Below are 23,378 nucleotides of genomic sequence, written 5' to 3' on the forward strand. Positions count from 1 at the left end.
GTTCTTGTTCTTGTGTTCTTGTCTAGATTTTGTAACGTTCAGTTTCGCAGATGCCTGGTAAATGCAGTAGTGCTTGTTGAATAGTGTTAAAAAGTTGTGATACTAGTGGCTAAAAAATGGCAGATTTAGATTCTTTATCAGACGCAGAACTCAGAAAAAAATTAGCAGAACATAATATATCTGCAGCTATAACTGGAACCACAAGGAAGATATACATCAAAAAGTTGAAGCAGTTGATGGGCCAGGCGGATTTGAATGATACAGCACCCAATCGTAGCTCTGGAAAGTTTAGTTCTGGCGAGTCAAGTGAAGATGAATTGAAGAAACCTGCAACTCGTAGCAAGAAAAATACTCCTTCAAAAGTAGTGAGTCCCACCGTCAAAACTACCAGACGCCGTTCTCCGGGCCGTGCTTCAGGTAATTACAACGGCGAAACTCACACATTCTCTGGCGACGAACAAGTTGATAACGCTCAAGACACTCGTTCAATTGATACTTCATATGAAAACAGAAGTTCAAACAAGATTTCTAGTCGACGAAGCTTGCATCCTGATTCTGATTTAAGTATTGGTCGTTCAAACAGTCAGTTACCTTCTTACGAAAATGGCTTCAACAGTGCAAATTTGGAGGGAACCAGATCTTCGTTATCATCAAGTGCTAGCAGATTGTCTAGAGGATTGGATGGTTCAATTATATTCCCATCGGCAAGTCTTTCTGAAGGCAGATTCAAGTCAAGATTCTTGAATAACGACAATGCTTCATCACTCACCGCTAAACCACTCGGTGACAGCAATTTCATATCCGAATTGAAAAGTCGTTACGGTGCAAATAAATCAGCTTCATCTACATTCTCCAGTAGATTTGGTGAGTTAATAAGCTATGTTTATGAATAACTGTTTAGGCTAAAATATTTTCATGGAGAATCATATCAACAATGAAGTCAAGAATTCAAATACTTAATAAATTTGCAAGTCAGTACGCTACAACTTCAAGTCCAATATTAAGAACTTTGCTCTTGAATCAAGTCAAAACTATCTGTGCTAAATGCAAGAGTAATGCTTTAAATACATTGCAACGATTTATTTTTAATTCTAACAATACTGTACAGCTTTTACAATAACCAACCAGTTTTCTTGATATTTTATTAATGATCTGGATTTTTTTCCCATTTATTGAATATCTCTTTTTTGTTATAATTTTAGTACCTTGTCAACTTTGACGAACCAATTGCTGTATTTGATGGCTTAAAGGCAATTAAATCATTTATCAATAGAAAAACTACTGTTGTAATTTGTGATCTTAGATAGTTTAGTGTCCTATCAAATTTGTATAATGGCTCTTGTCTTTTCAGGAAATGATGTCAAGGAAAGTGACGACGAAGATCATATCGCAAACACTGTTACTCAGCCCACTAACGCCAGGTCAGTTAAATCATCTGCTTATTATATTTTTGTTAATCAATTTCTACTTGTTTGTAAAGTTTTTACTTTCCTTGCCCTATTACCAAAGGTAAGGAAAGTATTGCTTTTCAAAAAAAATTAAGGTATCTCAATTTCTAAATTTCTAGCTATACGTTTCAAGGTCCTTTGAGTCCAAAAAGTGGTTTTGGGGTATTGGTCTGTAATATATGTGTGTAGCCTGCACGATATCTCAACTCCCAATTAACGGAATGACTTGAAATTTGAAAGTTAAGGTCGTTACACTATAAGGATCCGACACGAGCAATTTCGATCAATTGCAATTTGAGATGGCGGCAAAAATATGTCAAAAACAGGGTTTATTGCGATTTTCTCAAAAATTGCTCCAACGATTTTGATCAAATTTATACCTAGAATAGTCATTGATAAGCTCTGTCAACTGCAATAAGTCCCATATCTGTAAACATTTTAGAAGCTCCGCCCCATCTATGCAAAGTTTGATTTTAGATTTCTAATAATCAGGCTTCAAAACAATTTAAACGAAACATTTTAAATGGAAAAGATTGAGCATGAAAATCTCTATAATCAATGCCCAGTAACATTTTCACCTAAAATTCTAAATAAGCTCGAAATTCGAGAATATGTGATTATTGAAATGCAAACTTTTTGAGGGAGGCAACTGTTGATTCTATTTAATCATTCACTGGCAGAGATAGCAGAATTTATCTCGTCAGCTGATCAAATTTGAATTATATTTTCGAAAACTCGTCTCTTACGCCGGAGACACACGAGGCAGTTTTTTCTGAAATTTTCATAACGGCAAGGAAAGTTGTGTGAGTGCGCCACACCAGATTTTTGCTATTCGTGTCTGATAGATAGCTAGCCATATGCTCGCCTTGATGTACTGACGTCATCAGCCATTACATCCTCATGTGCTTGGTGTATGTCAAGAGAATACAGTAGGCCTATATCCTGGCTGCCCGTAGTAATTCACTACCACAACACAAGGCACCGTGAGCTATTTTATGTCCCTAGGAGATGCTTCCACCGATCAAAGGCCAGTTATAGGATTCTTGCACTGAAATTATTCAACAAGCTGCCTCCTGGAGTGAAGAATTTGAATGTGGCCGCCTTCAAGAGAACCATCAGGAAGCTGCTTTGTGACAAGGCATATTATTATAAAATTTTTAGTATAATATATTTTTGGACTGTGAATTTCTGTGATTATTATAAGAAATTATCACATAACCAGAACCTTGTTTGGACTATTTTTTTTTTTTTTGTTGAAATTAGCGAGGGGAACAGTTTTGGGTTTATCCTGTTGATTCTCTCCCAATCATTTAACTTATTTGATGTAATCGAAATAAATAAATAATGTGAATGAATTTATGGGTGATAATTTGCATTTTTATTTAGAGTTGTCTGGATCTAACATCTGATTAGTTTGTGATTGTGTGCATTGAGATTGAATCCAACGATCCCACAAGTGTGAGTAATGTATTGTATGAAGCAGAAGGTATTAAATGTATTTCAATTTTTAAAATATGAATACAATAATAGACGAAAATTGTCTAATTAAAGTATTGAATGTAATTAATTTTGTCTGCAGACCGAGATACTACAAATGGACCGCTGCAGAAAGTCCATGGTGGAAGAATTCGTCAGTGGTCTCCATGAGTCTAGTTGCATTTCTGGGCGTTTTCTTCTTGATGATATTCCTCATCTATCTCGGTGCAGCACGAAAAGATGCATCCATTTCCTCCCCAGGTAAAATCTCATTCATACATACTTCAGCTTTAATCATTCATACTTTTTAATGAGTTAATGTTGTGATCCAATTTCCTAAAAACCTATATTGGGTTTGATCACATTGAATGCTTATAATATGTGCAAGTGCAAGCTTGGTTATGCATGACCATGCGTGCAGATGAGAAACAAAATCTGTACAGAGCAATAGGCACCCTCACACTAAATGCATGCACGTACTGGTTACGTTCAGTGTGAGCAGCTACAGACAAGTCACAAAGTGTTTGTATGGCTCTTTCCAGATTTTGTTTTTCTGCTCATGCATGATTTGACGTGTACTCGCAAACGCATTCAATGTGATCACACCCGTAACAGAATTACATCATTACTAATACCACAGTATACAGCAATATAAGACACTTGCTTTATCATCTTCCGAAAAATACACTAGCTATTAATTTCATTTAAGCATTTTACCCATAACACATGTAGACTTACATCAGTCTGTATTTAATATAATTTTGTTTAATAAATTGACTAGTGCGCTTTCTATTTTTAGTAACACATATTACGACACAAAATAATGAGTAGCCATAAAAAATTCCGTTAATAAATATGTATAATATTAACCTAAGTCACTGATTCTATAATGTTCCAAAAAATTATATTTGAAACCCCCAGTTTTTAGCTATTTTTTCAAAAATAAAACTATTATTGTATTTGCTAAGGTTAGATACAGTTTCTAGTGATTCATTTTCTTTATCAAGTCATTGTCGAATTAAATGCCTTCCCTAATTATTAATATAAGACTAACTGTGTCGTTTTTCAACTAATATACTCTGTATTCGTATCATAGTTTCTAATCTAGTCAGTTTGACAGCTAATCTCATAAAATCATGGTCTCTAATGATTGTTTGATTCAGTATTCCAATGTTGGAATAATACTTTGATGAGTCGCCTCTTCATCTACCTAGTTTATTGTTGGACTTTGTTGGGCTTACTTAGTAGTGTTTTCTAACTTACATGAGGACTGTTGGTTTGTAACATCTTGTGTTGTGCCTGTCTTTACTTCAACTTTCAATTACTTCTTGACTTTGTCCATCAAGAAGTGATTGGATTGATGTTCTCAACCTAAGATAATAATGGATCGTTCCTGTGCATCTTTCCTTTACTTGGGTTCGATTCCTGGCTTGGTTTGGCATAATTTATTATTCTATTCATTAGCAAAGGCCACGCTGTAACTATCAAAGAATTCTTCCAAAATTTCAGGAAATATTCGAATTTATTAGAACTAGAAGCTTTGCTGTTTTTCAAAGGACTGAAAAATATACAACTTGTAATAAATTGATAGAGTAGTAGAAATTCAAATATTATATCTGTAAAGGTATGTTTCAAGTATACATACCTTTCGGGTTTAAAGTGTTAGGAAATTACTAAAAATGCATATTCTGGACTTGACCCAATTAAATTCTTCCTCATTTTTTATTAATAATCTCTAATGTCGATCTTTTCATTTGTTGCATGAAGTAAAACATGATTTCATTAGCAAACAGTTGTAATAGGTATAGAAAGTTTAATCATTCAAGTAAATAATTTATTTTTTTGAAAATTGAATACACATTTCAAAGCTCAAATATGCCGCATTCTTGTCCTTTATTAACGACTTTCAATCCACATTTAACTTTTCATTCAACCATGCATCTCTGCATGCCGTTTTTTCTATATTTATTTTTAAACTTTTCGCAAACACTTATGCAATATTATTTATACTTGCAGGATTCTAACGAAATGTGGTAGCTTAAGCTCCATCCGGTTACAACACTATGGCGCTAGGAGACATTCCTCACTACTATTCAGCTGTTGAAAACTATTATTTAATCATATTCTCTGACCCAAAATTTGAAAACTTGGTTGTATGAAAGCTTTACTAAAGCTTTAAAAATTAACTTGTAGAGTCGGTTTTAATTTCTAATTATTTGAAAACAGCTTATTGCATAAATAACACATTTTAACAAAGTTGACGCTTCAAGTTTTCATTTGTTTTTACTTAGCTTTGTGTTTTTTCAATGTTAATTAATCGTATTTTAGTATGTTTCATCGTTAATTTATTGAACTTTGGTATGTGATCCCATAAAAAGGATTTGTTAATTTCGTCCCATCAGGGCATTTTGAATAACTGAATGCTCAGTTCGTTTCTTTGGATACATAACCATTCATTATGCTTTCTGTTTTGTTCACTTTTCTAATAAATGTGTTTCTTCATCTTTTGTTGCTCTTTATTCTTCCTTTTGTGTCTTTATTTTGCACGGGGTTTCCCATTATATATTTGAAAGCTATTTGGTCAGTGAATTCCTACCATGCTATATCATTGATACATGGCTAGAATATGTGACTTTTGATATTCCCAATTTCATTGAGGAATGTGTGTTGAAATAGTTTATGCTAGACGATATTTTGGTTAACATTAATGGTCAGAAGTTGACTGAATAGCCATCAATTTTTAAAACAACATAATTGAAAATTTAATCCTTTAAAGAAGTTGAATATAGAATATTTTTTCAATTAGATAACTTTCCTGTAAAATCAGATACAAAAATACATCTTAGGTGATTACATTTATATTGAGATTCACTTGATAAGTGAATAGGACTAAGTGGACATTATAGGTCGGCATAGATGTCATGTTTCTTTTCATTTATTTATTTAGAAAAGCAACTCCAACAAATATTTTAAGCCCAGTTGATAATGAGGGGATGAATGATACAGTACAAACATTTCTATTTTTTCCACCGCCTTCTATAACAGATAGCTCTGATTCAAGTCCTCCTGGTATATCTGATATAATATTATTGTTGATTCTAGTTAATAATGATAAAATATATTTTATCCGCAAAGAAAATATATCTTTTAAATATTGAATAATACATTTTTGAAATTGAATATTCAACCTCATTATAATATGTCTTCATAGCCTACAAACGATTTGACAACTTTGAGGAGTTGGAAAAATAGAGTTATCTGCTTCGTCTTTTGACAGTCAAGAATAGCAGCCCAATGTGATAACTTTGTGAATCTCACTATAGATCATGTAGCAATTTCTTTGATGTCGACATTAGTTTAAGGCTTGAGCGTAGGTGATGAAGTGAGGGATGATGTAATAAATGCCAGGCAGAAAGTGAATCGAACCCAAGGTTGGAACAGTCTTACTTGATGCTAGAGATCACTTGGTTTATTTATGGATATATTATTCAATTTATCCTATATATTATGTTGGTTTTCATTCTCTGTTCAAGATGAAGATCTGTCTACTGAACGGATCCTCTGTCCTTTCTTGAACAAATAAGTAGGCTACAAACATGACGATGAGGAGTTTTCTACATACGCTAATCTATAACTAGAATTTGTAAGTTTATAATGTTGCAAATGATTGGCTAGATCAAAAAATTATTTTAATCAAGCTCTTCTAAAAAGAAACATACAGTTTCTAGTTTATAAATTCAGCTTATAATTATTGAGAGGTACTTATTTGACTTTGAATTGGAGCTCGGAATTGACACTGGATGAGTTTTGAAATGAAAATATCCTTTTTAGGTAGAGTTGTAACTTGTCATAGGCCTACTGCTGAGTTGTAACCTAAATGAGTTTATATGTAGAAATCGATCAGATCTGGCAAGTAGAAAATGTTAACTTCTCTGTGCTATAATTTACTGACATGATTGTATAATGGGATTATATTCAGTTTTAACCTCTTCAATAAAGTTTATTGGAAGTGACTTAGCAGTAGCCATACTTAGCCAGCAATCAAACCCAAAACCAAAGGTTTCCTAGAGAAACATTTTGAGATGTTACAAGCTATTTGTGTGCAGCTTCTTAAATACTATGATTACAGAAATTTATGATCAAGAATTGGAACTGCAGTAATTTTCAATTTGAGAACTCCTCTCTTCTAATTTCAGATACAAATTTTCCAATCTGTAGAGGGAACACTGCAGGATCAGAGGTTGGTATTCTTCATTCATTCTACCATAGTAATAGTATTTGAAACTGGACATAATTAGGTTGTCTTGAATTTATTTCAAAACTCCATTCTGCTTTTATGCCGCATCCACACTTTCGCCGAATGCGTACAAATGACGATGAGAGCCAGTGTGGATGGGTGGTTTGCCAGCGCTCGCCTTCGCTTGCCGCCGCTACGATTTTTGTAGAGCGAAGGCGAGTAGATCCATCCACAAATGGTCACATTGCTGTTTGGATGACAAGACCAACATGGCCAAGCACCATTTGGCCAGTGACTGGGCGATAGTGTGTGCTGGGCCTTAAGCTGATCTTACAACTAACTAGTGCATAAGGAATCTTCCTTTTGTTTTGCTTTACCTGCTGTTCTCGTAAATGAGGCATTAATATTATTTTAAATTATCATAAGAAATATTATTATTTTATAATATTATTGCTATTTCAATGATTAGCTGCCTTTGCATTTCTGCTATAATATGTTATTTATTTACTTAAGTTCAGTTCTGTAACACATATTCTGTATAGGATAGTTCTGGAACGTACAGGATAATAAAATCATACACTACACGGCTTGGCATTCTCACTGTCAGCCTAATTTATTGAGATGTCATCTATGTATATGATTTTCAGTATTCAAGTTAGGATTGCAATATAATTTCTGAGGATGATAACCACATAAGCCCCAGGCTTCTGCATGAGGAGTGAGTGATGGAGGTTATAAATGGACCTTCAGGTTCAAGTGGGCTGCAAACCACGAGAACTCTTGATACTCATGTTATATTTATGCATAAAAATAATTTTAATCAAATTTAGATTTATTAATCTTCATTAAAAATAATCGTCAGTGATGATTAACTTTTTCGAACTTGTTAAGAAAGATTATTACATGGTTGAATAATATGCATGCCTTGTCCATTCATCACCTCCATCAATTACTCCTCATGTATACAAATCTGGGGCTTATGTGGTTAGCATTCTCAGAAATGATATTGCATTGCAATAATAACATGCCTTGAATAATATTGATGAGTAAATTTGTTTTGCAGTGCATAATGCATCATGAAATCCAACCACTGATGGAGACGTTCCGACTGATCTACAGCGAGCTGCACAATCATGTTGTGAAACACAAGTGTGAAAATCCGGACAAGAAAACTGCTGTAATGCTGCGACAATTGTGCCAGTATCTTATCAATAACGGAAAATTGGTGAGTCTTATGCTGTTGATGTAATGTGTATAGAAAATGCCAATATACTATAGAGAATAGATAGCATAAAAAGATATCCCATAGGTCGTTAATGTTCCAAATTTTAAGCTGACTTTTGTTAACTCATGCCGACTACTGTCTGTTATTATTGTTTTGCCCGGGTGAGAGTGTGAAAACGGCACAGTATTGATTGATTGATTGAGTACTTTATTTATGTAGATTACAATATATACTGGCTTATACACTTATACAATAGCTTACAATACAGCAAAATTATAGATGAATTTACATAATATAAACTAAGAAAATGATTATTGAGCTGTATATGATATGAAAAAAGCAATTTGTTATAACTATAGATAATATTGTTATGCATCTACATAAATTGGCGGAGCTTTGGACATATCAATGTCCATTCTTCGGAAAGAATATTCGAAGTATCCTTCCCACTAACTCTCTACCAGTATGAGAGACTACCAGCGTCACATAGCTTCATGAAAAAGAACTACTGGTACTATCGGCTTGGGTTGAAGTGAAATTGGAATATGAACGCCCTAAACCATGGGATATCTTCTTTACTTAATCTACCCTTTCTCTATGATTGTACCAAATACCTTGATAGGCAAATATTTTGGTAAGACTATCATCCTAAACATGTGTACCATACAATGAGATCAACACAAAAATAGTTCATAATAAAAAATTCTCATTTTTCGTCCTCCAGTATGATTAAAGGTCCATCTCAAGGCCGAAGAGAGGAAATTTGTAATGATGGGCTATTTCTGTGTTGTTCTCTTGGTTTGGTTCACATTTGAGAGATTGGGTCAATATCTGCGTGTGGAGGAGCCTCCACAGATTTATATCAATATCCCAGTTGTTTGTATCAATAACTCAGTTGATAACATGATTCTTGAAGATCAGTTTCATTTCTTCAGAATTATTCACTGTTCGTTTTAGGGCTACTGATTATTAAAATATACAATAAAAAACTATCAAGTACCTTTTATTTTATTTCAACACTACTAGTTTCAACTTTTCAATGCAATTAATGGTACTTGATAGTTTTTTATTGTGTGTTTTGTAAATTGAACATTTTGATGAATTAAAGATGGCTATAATAAAGATGTCTTATTCAGCATATGCCCAGTCCATATTGCAATATGGTATTAGGGTATGGGTTGGAGTATTGGACATCCATTTTAATAAAATCTCCGTAATTCAAAGATATATTTTAAAAACTGCACTTGGAAGACCAAGACGATATCCCAGACATAGCCTTTTTTCAGAGTTTTACAGTAAGACAACTTTACGTGAAAAACTCAATTCTAGCCGTTCATAAGCATAAAAATCTCTTTGAAACTAACATTCCGTCGTATAGTTTCCGTTCATTATCTCATTGCCGCATTCCTAGAACAAATTTAACAGTATGCCACAGACAGTTCATATACATTAGTAATAAATTGATGAATTTTGCCTGACCAATTAATTTCAGATAGATTTAATAAATCAGTCATTAAAAGTATAGAGGGATGGATCAGAAATAACAATGTTTTTTGCCTCATGTACAGCTAAAATCTACTTTATCAAAAAACGTGTTTCTTTGATATTATTTCCACTAGGTTACATTTTTCAGATATTATATTAATACAATTATTATTATTATTACTACTATTTGAAAAAAAAATTAATCATCATTTAAGTTTAAATTAAATTAAATACCATCTTTTGGTACTTGTTAGCACTCAAACTTAGGTTTTGCTGGCAACGCCAATTAAAAATTTAGGTTTAAGTTTCTACTGCAATTCTGAATAAGTATGAAGTATTTGTTTTATTTATGATTGGCAAATGAATGATTTGATTCGAACTATGGGTTTTCAAGTAGACGTTCTCACTCGAGAAATTTCTCGCATGCCCAGTTGAGTAGATTTCCTATTTTTGTAAAATAACCAAACTAAACTTGGTATTTCGATGTTGAAGACATTTACAAAAAATATCAACACGAATATATTGAGCAATTCAGTGCAGTGTAGGTTTTTCTTATGATGATTTAAGAGTAATAAAACTTTTCATAATTCATAGAATGACAAAAAGTTTTTTTTTTGTTTCAGAACGTTTGGGACTTTGACGATCGCGCTGACAACAACCTTCAAGTGTTGATAAAAGCGAATCCGCAGTGGGGTATTTCAGTTGATAACGACCTGTTGGACATTCCGGAACCAGATCTGCCCATAGCCTGCTCAATCAAAAACAATTTTTACTACTTTTTTGGATTAGTCGTCAAGCTTCTTCTGGGTACGAGTTCAATATCACTTTCAATTGTCGTTTTTTGTTCTAGGATTTAGACTTTTTTATAATTTTGGACAAAACTAGACCTCAAACTTGGACAACATTAACTTTTTATCAAAATTTTTAAAGAGAAATAGTACAGGCTCAGCCTATTTTTTCCTTTCAATGTCATAATTATTATATTATGATTGTAGTATTTTGTACAATAAATAAATACAACTTTAGCCGTAGTTTTATAAGCTTCTTTCTGATGGATCAATATCAGTTATGAAGAGCTTAGTCATTTCTCTGTTGCATATCCATACTTTTTCACTATTAGAATTAAACTTGAATTTTAAAAACACTTATGGAGTGAAAATGGCAGTCTGATGATGACCAACAAACAGGTCGAAACGATTGTCACTACCAATGTAAGTGCATTTTCACTCCATAAGTGTTTTTAAAATTCAAGTTTAGCTTAGTCATATTGATTTAAGATGATGGGTTTTGACTGTTGTAATGACTGAAGTATTGACTGTTGCTTGGGTTGTTAATAAACATATTCCATGACAATTTCAATTGAGATTTCCAATTCCTGAGACTCATTCCTGAATAATTTATTATCTAATTATTGCTGAATTTTAAAAAAGTTTCTATAGTAAAGTTCACGTTATAATGGCAGTTTAGAAATATAGGTGAACAGTGTTGCCGATTCTCTGCCTTGTGACTATCTTCTATAGCTGATGCCGGTAGGACTATATCTGATGTAATATTTAACTGTTCATCCTTGTTTTAAATAATGCATTATTATATTTTATTCGTCAAGAAAAATATTTTTCAATGATTAAATAGGTAATACATTTTTATAATATTGTGTACGTTCTGTGTACAGTAAATTTTTCCAGTTCCAATCGTAAATTGTTCCATCACGTGACTAGTGAAAAATGTTCCCATGGAACGCCATTTCAAAATTGTTGGTTCAAGCTTTTGACGCGCACTTATAAAGTTGATTTACACCAAAATGGGTCGTTAACTAGCTGCTTGAATGAAGAAAGGCTGTTTTATTATTTATTTATTATTTTACAAAGGCGACTTTCTAGAAGTATTTTAAGCCTAGGTGATGATGATGGGATGAATGATAATACAATGAAGGTAGAGTTATGAATGAATAAAAATTATAGGTTATGCTATCCACTTGAATTTATTTACAAACGTACCGTCTAGAAAAGTGTGCATGCACAGAGAAGCAAGCAGACTACAATCATCGACTAATGAGAGCTCAGATAGTTGGAACTGTACCAGGCCGGACAATTTACCACACTTCGACTGTGGGGCAGGAACTTGGAACTGGAACTGGTTTTTGGTACAGAATCTGTCAAAATTCTTCCCATGGGAAGCGGAACTTTTTACTTGGTAAATTGTGAATCGGACAATTTATTTACCACATTCCATGTACACAGAACGGGCCCATTAAGATTAAACATTTTGATTATTATTTATATTTAATTGTTAGTAAACGATCTGGGAACAATGTGGAGGTGGAAAAGGATTGCGTTATCTGCTTTTTTGAATGATAGACAAGAGTAGCAACATAAATGTTGATCAAATACTGCCATTATGACATGGACCTCACTATAGTCATAGAGAAAAGATAGCATAAGATGATATCCCATGGTATAGGTCGTTTATGTTCCAAAGTTCAAGCCGAGTTTTGTTAACTCAAGCCGATAACCGTCGACTGCTGTCTATTATTACTGTTTTGGTCGGGTGAGGGTGTATTGAATTGAATTGAAAAAATCTTTATTCATAAAACATGTAAAAATACATATGAATAGTGTCACAGAATACTAATGAATAAAGACTAAAACTAATTACAAACAAATGTCATACCCATAAAATATTATAAGAATTCCTGTAACGAATACAGGGATAAGCCCACCAAATATTCCTTTAACTCAATACCGTACCAAACATCTTTCAAAATTTTCAAATGGTTGGCCATTTTTGTAAAATTGACCTTCCCCTGAAAACTTTCAATTTTCAAGAACAATTTTTGTAAGAACAGCACAGTATGAGAGACTACCAGCATTACGAAAAAGAACTGATAGGACTATCCCCTATACCATGTGATATCTTTCTATGTTTAAGGTATCTTCCTATTCTTTTCTCCAAGGTATCACCATACATGATACAGTATCACCACACATGATGCAGTATCAACACAATATGATACAGTGTCATCTCGACTTGATACACAACATCATGGAATATCTTCTTCTTATGCTATAGTTGACTTGGATTTGTTAATTTCTAGCAATCTGTTGTTTGATTTTCAGGCATTGCGTTGCTATGGGTCGGCTACAAAGCGGTGGAATGGCGCATGAGCAAAGCCGACGAGCATAAGAAGCAGGTGTTCAAGCTGGTCGAGCAGATCATTGCCATTGTGTCGGCGCACTGCGCATGCGCAGAAAACAAGTTCATGGCCATCAACCATGTCCGCGATCAGCTGATACCGCCCCAGCAACGCACCAGTGAGTACACTAACGAAATCATTCAATGTTTGACACATTTTGAATGATTCTAGAAATATTAGCTAAATATTGATTGTGTTCATGGGAGGTTGCGGTGCATGTACGGCTTCGGCGAAGTGAGCAGTAACCAGAAACCACGTGACTGGTGCACCACTACTTGCTCCCAGCGAACGAAAATCGAATTCTGGTTCACAGTTTTTGGCGCGCACTTTTGAAATTAACTGTGTAAACGATACAGAGCGGAGTTGACAAAATAATAAAGGTGTTAACAATATAATCATTTCAGTTATTATTTATTATCATTAAATCAATAATAATATTAATTTATAATATTTAAAATTTTTTATACAAGCTTGTCCAAGCCAATATTATTTTTCATGTAGGTTGCAACAGACCTTATACAAAATGTAATGTTGGCTACATCAGATGAATACTATCATTTTAGACCTATGTTATCCTATCACAAAAAAAGCTGGAGTATTGATTAGTTATTACTAGTAGTTCTGTGAACAGTAGACCTCACGCAGTATTCTCATCCACACAAGTACCTGATTGATACTATAGACCTTATGGAAATACAGCAATAGACTGGCTTCTCCACACATCTGTGTAATCACTTGCCAGCTGATTTATGATGAATAATTCTATAGTCTGATTTTTTTACTCCAATATTGGCGTATGAAGGAGGCTCCTTTCTCCTTTTATATTATCCTAGAAATGCAAAATTCCCAAAAACCTTGTATATACGTCGACGCGCAATTAAAAAAGAAACATTAAATTCAATTATTCATTTACATACCTGTCAAATTTCATGAAAATCTATTACCGCGTTTCGCCGTAAATGCGCAACATAAAAACATTTAAACATTAAGAGAAATGCCAATCCGTCGAATTGAATCTTAGACCTCACTTCGCTCGGTCAATAAAGCACTAAGCTATTCATTTTTTTGTTATAAAGTTTTTTTAATAACTCGTGCTGTTATCAATGAAAATTTGACTACTTTTTCTATGCAATTAGTGTTAATGAATAACAATGGAACATTAGCAAAATGTTAATAATTGAAGTTTCTTGATTCATGTCTACTATCCAGATATTTATCTGGATAGATCATGGCTTAGGAATAAATCAACAAAATATAGTATTCCGACTAATAGATAAACACATCTTAGTATAGTAGAATAGTCGATAAAGCTAAAAAATAATAAAATTACCAGCCAATAATGAATGAATTTGTTGTTTTCGACTATTCTGTAATTAATTCCATCAATGGAATAAATACTTCGTATGCCTCTTCCTTTTTTAGTCTATAGATTCTGGATGTGAAGAATAACCTAACAGAACAGCAGACAACCAACTCTTTAACACTCGACCAATAAGAAGCGTTGATCCTGGTACCGGTTTTTGTGGAACATACTTTTCGAGCGGTGCAAGTAAGCATGTACGCAGTGCAAGTGAGCATGCAACACTCCACTCTGTTCCAAGATGGCGACCACTACCTGAACTGTCAAAAGCTCTCACCGAACGCATTTCCGTGTCCTTGGTCGAAATCGTACATATACCGCAACCTCCCATGAACACAATGATAGTGTGCGTCAGAGAGGGTTGATAGAATTGGCTATGGCTAACTCGGAACTCGCTGACTCCATGTTAAACGAGTTAGCCAATTCTATCAACCCGTCAGAAATATAAAGTCAAACGCACACAGCAACAAACGGACGTATGGAGACAGACGAAGGAAAAATCCCTCCCTAGTTCGAATGTTGCAATTCACACAGACATCAGTCTGTCTACAAAAATGCCTACTCACGTCTGTATGTACGTAATACATACACCTATGTAGGTGTTGATACAATGAGGAATTCCCTAAGTGTCAACTTGGAGAACTCCCCTCAAGCCCTCAATTTCTCTGAGTACATTGAATAATTTCATTCCCATTTAAAACGGGCCACTCTCTAGCAAAGTCTATGAGGAGGGTATACAAAACCTCTGAACATTTTTATTGTGAAGATTAGGTTACTTCGCCTAATAGAGAATTTTTTCTTTTTTTCCATCATTCACCTGGTTCTTATCATTCTATTCTTGAAGACGAAGCTTGCTACATCAAATATATAAATAGCTGGATCCTTCAGCAATTTCTCTTCTTTAAAGGAAGGCCTGCAAGAACACCTTGCTATAATTTTACAAATTGTTTCACAGCTTTCTTCTGTAGTATGAATATTACATTATTCTCAAAAGTCTTTCCCCAAAATATGACTCCATATCTCATGGCTGACAGAAAATAAGCATGATACACCATAAGAAAAGTTTTTCCACTCCTTACTCTGGCCAATACTCTCAATGCAAACAAGTGACATGAGAAATATGTAGCTTCCATTTCGAATCACTCTCTATCATCAGACCAAAGAATGATGTGGAACTAGAAGTTTCAACTCTTCTCTGAGTATTCAAGTTTATTCCAAAACGTTTATACTTTCTACAGAAAGGATTATCACTAATATAGCGTTGATGAAATTGGAATGTTGTTTATTTATTAACAATTTTCAATTCTATTTACAATATCTAAAAATTCAATTTACAATGTTGATGTGGCTTTGTTTTAGACATGCAGAGCGTGTGGGACGAAGCGGTGACCTATCTGGAGAGCAACGAGTCGCGCATGCGCACAGAGGTGCAACTGGTGAGCGGGGAGGAGTTCCGGGTGTGGCGGTGGCTGGGAGGGGCTGGGGGCCCGCCTGGGGGGGCACAGGGGGCGCCGCGACGCAAGGTGTGGCAGGGCCAGGCGTTCGAGACAATGGAGGGAAGCGTCAACTCGCTATCCGTCAGTCCCACGCCCTGTCTCAAGATCCGACACATGTTCGATCCCGAAGTGTAAGTACCTTACAACTCATAATTTATTTATGAATACATTTTGTTGTGATTTCTCTGGTTGTTATTATTTATTTATATGAATACTATTTGACAATATTATTGCCATTGAGTCTGATGAGACCCATAGCGTCTCTTCAGACTTAGCTATGCAACGCTGGTATACATCTTTTGAAGACGCAGCCGTCCTATCTCCCAATATTGATAGCTACGCTTCGCTGATGTGAACAGGACTGATTCGTAGCTTGGATTCAACATTGGGAGAAAGGACGTATTTAAACTTAGCGTACCGTATCTAAATGTGAATTGTGTTTTTTAACAATAATGATGTATGTGTTAATTTATCTATGTATTCTATCATATTTATGATCCGTCAATTGCATTGTTTTGAACAAGGATGGTGTACATTCCTTTATCTATTCTATTGAATCGAATTTTATTTCCATAGAATAATATAACTGATTATAGAATACAATAGCCTACATGCAACGCTACAAATATTCAAATTAATTAAATATAGCAATACATAACCGTGGGAATTATCCCCATTACTATAATATGTATGTTTCTGTCAATTGCATTGTTGTGAACAAGGATTTTGTACATTTATTTATCTATTCTACTGTAAATGTATGTTACTATCAATTGTGTTGTCTTGAGCAAATAATGATGTACTATTGTATTATATATACCGAAGATGGTCTGGTTACATTTCTTGAGGATATTTATAATAGTATTAATGAAGGTAAAAAATGTTCAGCCCTGTATGTAGATATCACTAAAAGCATTTGATACAGTAGACCACTCAATATTATTGAAAAAGTTGCATGCAGCAGGAGTACGAGGTTTACCTTATAAATGGTTTGAAAGTTATCTCACAAACAGAAAGCAGTGTGTAAGAATTGGTGGATGTTATAGTAATTTTGAAAACATTGTATATGGTGTGCCCCAGGGTTCTGTATTAGGGCCTATTCTATTTCTTGTGTATATCAATGACCTATGTAATGCTAAACTAGATGGGAAATTGACTGCTTTTGCAGATGATACAGCACTTACATATACAGGAACTGATTGCGATGCATTATATGTGAAAATGAGTGCCGACTTGAGAGTCTTAAACTACTGGTTTAGTAAGAATTACATGGTAATGAGTGAAAAAACTAAATATATGATTTTCAACCTAAGAGGAGATCTATTCTTTAATACACCATTGTCGTATCACCGTTACTCATGCGCTGCTATAGATAACTGCAACTGCCTGAAAATTGAGACTGTGAGCAATATTAAATACCTTGTCTAGTTATTGACTCAAATCTATCTTGGAAGAAACATGTAGCTAAATTAAAAAAAGAGTTCTGTAGAGGGATTAGAAGTTTTTACATGTTGAGAGAGCTGTGCCCCATTGGTGTGATGATAAATGCTTATCATGCTCTCATTAGTTCCAGGATGAGTTATGGGCTCGTATTATGGGGTGGGACTTATGTCTCAACACTTTATCCCATCATAATTTTTCAAAAGTCCTTCATTCGTATTATAACCAGAACACCTAGAACTGATCATTCATGGCCGATATTTGTTCATCTCAAGATACTTCCAATAAGAAATCTTTATGTTTATAAAGTATTGAAGCTTTTTTTTTCTTAGGAGTTTGAATGAAAATCTCATTAGAGATGTGAGATATAACTTTAGACGGTTTATGGTTCAGGTTCCACATTCGAATTTAACGATATTCCAACATTCATATTATTTTAATGGTCCTAGATTGTTCAATCTAGTGTCGCAATATCTAAATTGCCAGGAACTTTCACATTCATTTCTGAAATGTTTGAAAAACTACCTGCTCAGTGTTAATGACTGTGAATCATTTCTGAGAATTGTAAGATGATATTCTTAAATAAGAAATTCCATTATTTATTATTATTAAATCCTGAATAATAATCTAATTAACATATCCTTTCTTAGAGTATGCATTTTGCATTGTAAATCTTTTATTTTTTGGTTTTATCTCTGTATGCCTTTTATTTTTCATAATGTAATTACTTCATCCTTGTTTTCATGTGATGGGCTACCGTAGCAGAAAAAATGTATTTTCTTTTAAGTTATAATTTATTATGCCAAGTTTATTATAGAGCGGAGCAGCCTACTCCTCTGAGTATTTTTAGTTGTTTATTAGGAGTAGTACACCCCAATCGGGCTTATGCCTAGGGGTGTCCACTTTTATTTCACATTTTTTATATCTTTCTTTTTATTCTGTATTATGTTTGTTTGTGAAATAAATGAATTGATTGATTGATTGATTGATATATATATAATTATGTATGCTAAGATCAATTGATTGTTATGAGCAGATAATGATGTGCATGCTTGTGATTGGTTGACAGGGAGACGGGTGTGGACTGGATGAGCGACGTTCGCAACGCCATCTTGGAGAAGTGCAGCTCGGCAAGTGTGGTGCACGTGGCTCTGGATCGGGGTTCGTCGGAGGGGTGTGTCTACCTCAAGTGCACCTCCCCACAGGAGGCGGGCAAGGCCTATCGGGCGCTGCATGGATCCTGGTTTGACAGTCAGTATCAACCTTAATTGACTTACTCGGCTAGCCAATAACGTAACGTTTCATCAAACTGGTGAACTTACTGTATATCAGTGCAATCGCGTCGTCTTCATATTGATTTGACAAGACTAAATTATTGGCGGCAGATCTATGCCCAATTGCACATCATCGGTTTAAACAGAGATAGATTAACTGCTCGTTTATGTAAAGTGGCTGGCTTATGTAAATACATTTTAGTTAGTTGGTCTTTCTGTGTTGTAGTGGAGCTGGGGAATTGTAGTAGATATCCAAATTAATAAATCAAATGAAAACATTATTACAACTACTTAGTATCTATCTAAACATTTTTGGGAAACTGTGCCATCTATAAAATAGATGGCATGGTTCTATTCTATTGTCCTTCACATGTAAATAATTGACAGCATTTCGGTATGAAAGTGAAACAAATTGTGTAGATATTATTTTCAATGCTCACCAATTTTTTCTTGATTAAAGAGTGATTGATTCAACGGTTGACGTAATGTTTCAGATTGGATAGGCGAGATAAAATTAGTTTGGATTCCTTTATACTTTATGATTATTACAATATTTGTTGGATTATACACTATTTCATAATGAATGACAATATAGCTACACTAGCCCAACCTAGACTGAGAAATTATTGAACGATTAGAAGATAAAAATATGCCTTTCTCTCTCTCTTTTTTTTTTTTTTTGCTGAGAGTTTCTGGGTAGGATATTTTGAATATTCTCTCCGAAGAATGGACATTGATGTGTCCAAAGCTCCGCCAATTTATGTAGATGCATTACAATATTAGTTTGTATAGTTATTCCAAATTGCTTCTTTTTTCATATCATATACACTTCAATAATTAATTTCTTAGTTTATGTTTTGTAAATTCATCTAAAACTTTGCTGTATTGTAAGCTATTGTATATAAGTGTATAAGCCAGTATATATTGTAATAGTGTGTAATAGAAGAATGTTAAGTGACACTAACCTAGCTACATTTGGACTGTTGTATAAATTAGAATTGGAACCGTTTTGGGCTTATAAGCCTGTGGTACTTTTCTGTAAGTTGTGTAATTCTGAATGATTAAATTAATAAATAAATAAATATTGTAATCTACATAAATAAAATAATCAATCTCTATACTGCACTGTTCTCTGTCACTCTTTTACGTTCCTTTTCCTACCAATTACCATAGGTAAGAAAAGTATCACTTTCCAAAATTATTGAACCCAAATTTCAATATTTCTATACGTTTAAAGGTAAAAACATGTTGTTTTTTGTATATATACCTTACTGAATATTACTTTTTAATCTACTTCCAATTGTGTCAATGTCTAAGAGCATTGGTGTGCATTTTGATTACAGGCAAGTTGGTTACAGTGAAGTACCTTCGCGTGGAGCGCTACCACGAACGATTTCCGGAGGCGGAGGGTCTCACCACCCCCCTTCACCCCACCAACAACAAGAAACAGTCGCTGCAGTGATGTCACCATCACTACCACCTCACCAACACAAACTAACGTGTGTGTTCGTGTCGGTGAGAACAACTATAGTGCAAATTGTTATCACTATTTTAGTCAAGTGACAGATACAAGTATAGGCTACAAATATATGTAGTAAGATTCACTTGAAACTGTCAGCTGTGGTTGAATGGAAGGCTTTGATGGTATAATGCTGACAGTTGATAGGGGATCTTACTAACCAGTGTCTTAATATTGGTGAGAACTGACCTAACTAGTGCAGAAAATACTTGGTGAGAACTTCACTGTTATCTTCAACGATTTGTGTTGTAGTGAAGGTGAAGATGTTATAGATATCCGTATTAAAATAGACTAAAACGACTTGTTAAATTGTCACACTTATTAAAACATGTCAAACTTGTTTTGGTTGTTAGGACATCAACTCAGGAGTCCAGTTTACCCATTTTTACAGTAAATCTAATCTCAGTTTACTAGAGACTGGTGCAACAACCGAAACAAGTGTCTAAAGTTTTCAGTGTCTGTGACAATTCAATGTTGTTTTATTTTATGTGATAACTGTCTTTACTAGTGTTATTGCCATAATTAAGAAGACTATTCTAATTAAATTGTGTGGCCAGCAGAATTTGCATGGCGAGATTTGTTTTTTACCAGTGCTATCGCTGTAATTATTAATGTTTTAATTAAGTGACCGGTTGAGGCCGTTTTGCAAACAATCATTAATCACTTATTTTCTTTGACATTTTCCTTCAATAATGTTGATTCATATCTAATTAAACAGAAAAATGACATTAATATAATTGATAGGAAATTGATTATATTTGGATAGGATGGAATTATTGTATGATTATTTTAGTTTGTTTATAATGTCATTTATTTTTTATCATTTATTAATTAGATCAAATTTCCGATTCCATCATTAAAGATGAAATATTTCATACTTGAATGCCTTTAATGCATCTCAAATGCCATTAAAATATCAATTTCATCTTCAAAAAACATAAAATCAATAATTATTCAGGAATAATATTGAGAGTACTGGAAGCACAAGCATAACACTCTTTTCTCTTATAATTGAAGCTCTTCTACTTATGATAGCAGAATGATGCTCCTTTATAGTTTGACTGAAATGAAGTTTGTCATATGGTGAAGTTTTGGAGTCGAAAGTTTTTATAATTTATAGATATGAAAGAGGTTTTTTTTTGTAACACGCTGATACCTTTGTTGTATGATCTGGAATTTGTAACTACTCCAAAATATTCTGTGAATGGTAAATTTCATGTACCTGGTGGCATTTTTTTACTGGCGTGTTTCATTGCTGCCGTCTATTGGTCAGATTTTGGAAAGCACTTTTCGTTCTCACCAATGTTTGAAATATGTTTTTGTGAATTTTGAATCGGGTTAAAGAATATTGTTTGAAGTAATAGTGAGGGAAAGCTTTTGTTTTAATGTTGGAGTGACACTTCGAAATCATTTGTGCCTTTGATTTTTCGAGGCGATTAATCGAGTTTCATATTCAGCCATTGAAGGAATATGATGTGTAATTATGTTTTTTATGAATGATCATGACTGCTAGTTTAGTGTAAATATTCTAATGTTCATTCTTGTTCTATTTTTCTATTATTATCATACTGATTATTAGAAGTGTGTAAATTACAAAAAACTTTAGTGTGCATTAGATTCTTTGACTCATCCAAAATATCATTTCAGATAATATTGTCGAGTTTCTCAACATGAAGCACCTGACTAACATAAAAATTCAAGAATTCGTTACAATTAAAGTACTGTTCATAAAGTTTTTGTTTTGTTAGAGTATTAGAACAACTTTTCTTTAAGTTTGGCCTTTTATTATTATTTGACCTTTAAATTATTGATGTATTGTAGGCTAATTATAGCTCTCTCCTACAGGTGTTGATGTAACTTTTGTTTATTGTTGAATTATGCATTATGAGTCTGGTGTTAGATTGTTGAAGAATATTATCATATGTATCTTTAACATATTATTGCTTGAACAATGAGCCTTATTTAGCCTATTCTAAATCTAAAGTCTTACTAATGTTGATGTTCTGTCTTGAGCAGTGATCTAAATTGAATTGAAGATGGTTTAATATTTTTGAATTGAAGTATTTCCATATATACTACAATCAATTGAAGGTTATTTCAGATTTGTCATATGAAAGATGTTGAAAAATTGGCCTTGAATCTTGTTCAATAGTATTTCAATTTATTTTACAGCCTACCTTTATTTGATATCCGTTCTCAGAAAGAAATTTAAATGTATATTTTTAATTTGTGAAAATTTAATCTGTTATTTTCAATGAACTTAAGTGGAAAAACTAATAAATCTATTTTCATGGTTGATCGTGAAATTTCCAATTGCAGGGAATCCTTGTGAATATCAAACCTAAAATTTGAAGCTAATAGGCATGTAGAAAAATTATCATGTTGTATCAACAGCACAACTAGTTTATCCTAGTTTCTTTACATTCTTACGCATTATATTTATTAAATTTCCTTTTTAAATTATTGTACATTATTTTGTTTAATAATCTTGGTGTAAATTACAAACTACAATGATTTTACTGTTTTACAACTAAACTGCCTAGAATTTCTATGATGCAATGCTATGATATGATTTACTTTTCTTTGATTTTTTTCAAAATATCCGGAAATGGATAAGAATTGTGTAGACTAATTTTGGGATATAGTTTCAGGATTTCCTTTCTCATGTATGTGTATTAATCTTCCTTCTGACACAGATGAATGATAACCATTATTCCTTCTGAATAACTTATACATCATAGTAAGCACATTAGTGATAATAATTTTTCACAAGATAATTACAGAAAAGTAGTAATTCATAACCTAGATCATATTTCTCTAGCTCAATTCATTTGTATATTTCTATCCGAGTTAATACTCAAATGAATAATAATTGTTACTTTCCTGTAAAATTAATGCTATTATAAAATGTAATTTTGTGAAAATGAAGAGTTGTGTATTTTTAATAAAAACATTGGTTAACGATAGAGCTGACTAGTATTTTTTTCATAATTTATTATACCGTAAGTTACTGGCTTGAATATTACAATGCCGGTAGCGTATTACAACAGACTGTTTTAATAAATGAACAAATTATGAATTATTAGAGAGTATTGAACAATATACAAATATACTATTATAATTTTATTTGTATCCAACCTTCTCAAATTGGCGGAATTCTGAACAGTCAATCGTCCATTCTTCAAAAAGGATATCCAAAAATAACTTTTCATTAACACTAGCTAG

The 23,378-nt window shown here is 33.4% G+C and overlaps 1 protein-coding gene across 1 annotated transcript; it reads left to right on the forward strand.

Moving 5' to 3' along the window:
- Positions 1–23,121, forward strand: LOC111056569 (inner nuclear membrane protein Man1). Its single transcript, XM_022343947.2, has 10 exons — positions 1–864; positions 1,352–1,421; positions 3,028–3,185; positions 7,121–7,164; positions 8,225–8,386; positions 10,495–10,678; positions 12,988–13,182; positions 15,784–16,051; positions 18,430–18,611; positions 19,978–23,121. The coding sequence occupies exons 1-10, from the start codon at positions 117–119 to the stop codon at positions 20,094–20,096; spliced, it is 2,130 nt and encodes a 709-aa protein (XP_022199639.1). The 5' UTR covers positions 1–116; the 3' UTR covers positions 20,097–23,121.
- The last annotated feature ends 257 nt before the right edge of the window (positions 23,122–23,378 follow it).

The sequence above is a fragment of the Nilaparvata lugens genome, chromosome 6 (assembly GCF_014356525.2).
Source record: "Nilaparvata lugens isolate BPH chromosome 6, ASM1435652v1, whole genome shotgun sequence".
NCBI classification, from domain to species: domain Eukaryota; kingdom Metazoa; phylum Arthropoda; class Insecta; order Hemiptera; family Delphacidae; genus Nilaparvata; species Nilaparvata lugens.